A 4,636-nucleotide genomic window follows, 5' to 3' on the forward strand; every position below is an offset into this window, starting at 1 on the left:
AATAACCAGGGGCCTCCAGGGGTAGAGAACATACCCAGACTGTTCTGCTGCCTGTGGGCTTGATGTCCTTCCCCTACAACACACCATGCTTACCAGGCTGGAAGAGGGGCTCCAGAAACTTGGGAAACTTGGGCCTGTAACTGGCATATGGAAAAGAGGCCTGGAAAAGCACCACTCCTGTCCATGAAGCCCCCAGATGGAACCAGGTAATTGGGAAATACATGGGCACCAAGCCTGACCGCCACTCAGACCCAGGTGGGAACTGCAGCAGTGACTTGCCCCGTCTGCCACTCTGGCTGAACCACTACAGGAGGGAGGAGCATCTAGCCCCATGTGTGAGTGGAGACATTAGGTGTGGGCAGGTTCCAGTGGTTGCTACAGCTGAACCTTCCCAACCAGGTCCATGCAAGGCCATCACAGATGGGTGCACACCTGGGTTGGGCAAGGACACCCCTCAGAGTGAGAGCCAATGAGCAGGGCTGTCACAGAGGCCCCTTTTCCAGCTCCAAGAACAGGTTGGGGGGGAGTATGGGGGACCTCTCCCCTCTTCCAGCTGCTTCTAGGAGCCACTTCTTTCCAGATGAGGCACTCTCCTGCCTGCCCGTTCCCATTTGGCTGCAATACACCATTGTCAACATTCAGAGAACAAAAAGGGGCCTCACCTGTTTCCCTGACATGTCGGAGGCAGGTGGGTATGTCCAGGGGACCTAGGGTAGAACCTATACATCGGCCCATCCCCAGGCTATGCTGGCTTCATCTTATCTGCGTGATGGGGGTGGGGTGGGAATTACCAAGAGGTCATCACGCAGGCCATGGACAAGTTCTACAAGAGCCAGGTAGAAGAGCACCGTCCGTGCATGCTGCCCGGCCCCAGCTCACACACACACCTCTCTTATTTGACAGCTTCCCCAAAGCAGGCTTTGAAGTCCAGGCTCCCCGAGAAACCTGGGGAGGAGACTTTGCCAGGCTAAAGGACCTATCCCCAAAGGTGCCACCCTCACCATCTCATCCTGACAATCTTGGGTTATTTTTGCCCTGAAGTTTTGGAGTGGGGGACAGGGAGACAGCAGACAGTATGCATTAGCCACTTTTCCAGAGAGCATCAGCCCTCCAGACTGGGGCGGGTCAGACCTCCACTCGGGGGTTTTTCTCACTGGTTGCCAGTTGGGGGAAGCAGCATTGTGAGCACCTGCCCGACTCCCCAGGTCCTGCTCAGAAACCCCATCTGTGCCTCTGGAGAGACTGCCCCGAGCACACAGGCCCAGCAACCGCCATCTATGGCCCCCAGGACCTAATCCCCTTCTAAATAGGGTTCAGTGCATGTGAGTATATGCTGGGCTTGATTCCTGCCCACTTGTCCCTGCCAGATATCCCATGTCCACCTCAAGAGAATGAGGCCACACAAACACACCCAGGCCGTCATGGTGATGGAGCAGCTGGGGTCTTACTTGCCCACCCTTCATTGCTGGTTCAGAGCCTGACCACATTTCTATGCTGGGATGGGACTTTGGGGACATTGCCCACCAGGGTCACTGATCACTTTTAGAGTTGCAGAAACAGAGGGCCACCTGGTCCCCTAGAAGTCTGGAACATGGGATAAGCCAAGGCTTGCCTTCAGGACCAGGTTTTCCACCATGCAGCTGCCCAAGGCCCAGGACATCCCCAAGTTCATGTGAAGCCTGCCTGTTATGTCCACAGCCCATGCCGACCCCTCCTGGAGTCACTGGAATGCTTGTTCCTGGGCGTGTGATAAACCCAGACAGCTTCAGCCTTGCAGGACAACGATGCACACCTGGCAGCAGTAGCCGGAGGGCCCATAGAAAGAAGTTGGAGGTGAAGCCAGATGCTATGAGAATGCTTTATTAGGCAAAATCGTATACTGTGAAAATGTTTTGAAATGCAGCAGGAGGAGAGGTGAAGACACAAACGAACAAGTGCGTAGTGACACATGGCAGTCAGAACACAGTGAAGAATCCACACTGCTTCCCCCCTATACCTAGAAAAGGAAAGTTCTAGGCCTCCATCTCCTCCTCCACCTCCTCCTCCTCCTCGGCATCCTGATGCTGTTGGTACTCAGACACCAGGTCTTTTATGTTGCTCTCCGCCTGAGTAAATTCCATCTCATCCATCCCCTGGCCCTTATACCAATGGAGGAAGGCCTTGCGCCGGAACATTACTGTACACTGCTCTGAGACACGCTTGAAGAGTTCCTCGATGGCCGTGTTGTTCCCAATGAAGGTGGCTGACCTGTCTAGCCCCCGGGGGGGAATGTCACAGACGGTTGTTTTGACGTTGTGGGGGAGCCAGTCAGCAAAGTCCCTGCTTTTTTTATTTCGGAGGCAGAACATGTGTTCATCCACCTCCCTCGTGGTTATGCGACCCCTGAAAATGGCAGCCGCCCTTAGGTAGCGGCCATGACGGGGGTTGCAAGCGGCCATCATATTCCTAGCATCGAACATCTGCTGGGTAAGCTCTGTCACAGTCAAGGCCCGGTAGGGCTGGCTGCGCTGGCTGGTCAGTGGGGCAAAACTAGACAGGAAGAAATGCAGCCGGGGAGATGGGATCATGTTCATGGCCAGCTTCCGCAGGTCAGCATTCAGCTGGCCTGGGAAGCGCAGGGACGTGGTGACCCCACTCATGGTGGCAGACACCAGGTGGTTCAGGTCACCATAGGTGGGTGTGGGCAGTTTTAGGGTCCTGGAACAGATGTTGAATAACGCTTGGTTGTCTATGCAGAAGGTCTCATCTGCATTTCCTATGAGCTGGTTAACCGACAAGGTGGCGTTATACGGTTCCACCACTGTGGTGGACACCTTGGGCGAGGGCAGGACGCTGAATGTGTTTATGATCCTGTCTGGGTACTCCTCCCGGATCTTACTGAGCAGAAGGGTACCCATCCCAGACCCCGTCCCCCCACCCAGGGAGTGGGTCAGCTGGAAACCCTGCAGCCAGTCACAGCTCTCAGCCTCCTTTCTGACAACTTCCATCACTGACTCCATCAGCTCCGCGCCTTCTGTGTAGTGCCCCTTGGCCCAGTTGTTTCCAGCCCCACACTGACCTGTAAGACAGTACAGCCAGTCACTCGATGGCCATGTAGATGGTCATCAGTGGTCACCAGAATACAAAAGAGGCCAAGTGTCACGTGTGAGGTGAGAGCACCATTCGCCCTGGAAGTGGAGCAAATGAAACCCCCTCCCCTAGAGTTACAGGACAGTAACTTCCCCTGTTAAAAATTAAGTCAGGAGTCAAACCTGAGACAGGCTAACAGACCTCGCTGCGGGTGGCTCCTGCCCATTTTCAGGGAAGGCAGTAGCCATGGCCCCAGCTCAGCTCCCTGCAGGGAGTTTACATCAGTAGCTCTTCACCTTGAGGAGACACCTGGGCCTTCCTCCCAAAGCCCTTTTAGGAGGCAAGTGAAGCGACTTGACTCAGAGGATAGGAGGGTGTTCAGGGGCCCTGGCTCCACAATTCCCACCGCTTGGGGCACTCCTAGATTTTGAGCCGCTAAAGAACCTCACCCCAGTCCTCACCCACAACTCACCAAAGATGAAGTTGTCTGGCCTGAAGATCTGCCCAAAGGGCCCAGAGCGCACAGAGTCCATGGTGCCCGGCTCCAGATCCACCAGTACAGCACGGGGCACGTACCTGCCATCTGAGAGGGGCAGGAGGGCATGAGCAACGGGAGGGCTGCGTTCGCAGGAGGGTGGTGGGGGAAGGTCGGGGGTCTCACCGCAGGCCTCGTTGTAGTACACGTTGATGTGCTCCAGCTGCCCCTGGTTGTCCCCTTGATAGGTGCCAGTGGAGTCGATGGCATGTTCATCAGAGATCGTCTCCCAGAACTGCGAGATGGGAGGGACCAGACACGCCAGGGCTGAGCCACGGGGGTGCCCCAGCTCCTCTCCCACCCCCACCCTCATCTGCACCCCCATCCCTAGGCCGCCGTGTCCCTGGGGTCCACCCCGGCCATCTCGCCAGCCGCCCAGTTGTCCCACCGCGCCCCCGGCAGGGAGCCCAGGGGCTGCAGTGCAGGGGCCCTGACCCCGCCACTGCCAACATCTTCCTAGGCCACCCACAGGCCTGAGCTGGGCCCTCAGAGACCCAGCTGCCAACCTTGACGCCGATCCGGTTCCCACACTGTCCGGCCTGCATGAACACGATCTCCCTCATGGCTAAGGCGGGATCAGGGCAGCAGGAGAAACGCGAGGAGGAGGAGCAAACAGGCAGTGACCCAGCCTGCCCTCCGCTGATGCTGAAATAGCCCCGCACCAACCTCCCTCAGCCTCGGATTGAGCTCCCAGAATAAGCAACATCTTTACTTCCACACAGGTGTATCCACCTGTGAATCCCTCTGTTGGAGAGCTCAGGTGTCCTTGCTGTGGTCCTTTCCACATTGGGGAAAGCTGGTCAGCTGGAGAACTTCCTCCCACGTCTTTACTAAGACTAAATCCCTAGCTGAACTGAAACTCAATTTTCCTCCCATGTGGGAGGGGAAGACTCTAGTTTCCATACTCACAGAGTGCCTTGCACCTGCCCTAGATTGATGACATATTTTTGTAATTGATGAGTACTTTCCTCTGTTAGGAGATCCGTGGTTAGGAAAGGCCTTCCATATGTTAACTTGACAGGACTTCGTTAT

At 56.1% G+C, this 4,636-nt stretch overlaps 1 protein-coding gene across 1 annotated transcript; it reads right to left on the reverse strand.

Moving 5' to 3' along the window:
* Positions 1 to 1,881: 1,881 nt before the first annotated feature.
* LOC102137566 (tubulin beta-8 chain) lies at positions 1,882 to 4,301 on the reverse strand. The gene is made up of 4 exons (XM_005564479.4): positions 4,111 to 4,301; positions 3,731 to 3,839; positions 3,542 to 3,652; positions 1,882 to 3,058 (listed from the first exon to the last, which is right to left on the reverse strand). Exons 1-4 carry the CDS (start codon positions 4,165 to 4,167, stop codon positions 2,013 to 2,015), a joined length of 1,323 nt encoding a protein of 440 aa, XP_005564536.3. The 5' UTR covers positions 4,168 to 4,301; the 3' UTR covers positions 1,882 to 2,012.
* Between the last annotated feature and the right edge of the window lie 335 nt (positions 4,302 to 4,636).

This window comes from Macaca fascicularis, chromosome 10, assembly GCF_037993035.2.
Source record: "Macaca fascicularis isolate 582-1 chromosome 10, T2T-MFA8v1.1".
Lineage (NCBI taxonomy): Eukaryota > Metazoa > Chordata > Mammalia > Primates > Cercopithecidae > Macaca > Macaca fascicularis.

Bases quoted from the DNA above. Each gene is read 5' to 3' on its own strand.
- LOC102137566 (XM_005564479.4), bottom strand. From the start codon at position 4,167: ATGAGGGAGATCGTGTTCATGCAGGCCGGACAGTGTGGGAACCGGATC. The intron at 3,653-3,730 runs GTGAGACCCCCG...TGCCCCTCTCAG, and splicing joins GTACTACAACGAGGCCTGCG to ATGGCAGGTACGTGCCCCGT. The intron at 3,059-3,541 runs GTGAGTTGTGGG...ACTGTCTTACAG, and splicing joins GCCAGACAACTTCATCTTTG to GTCAGTGTGGGGCTGGAAAC.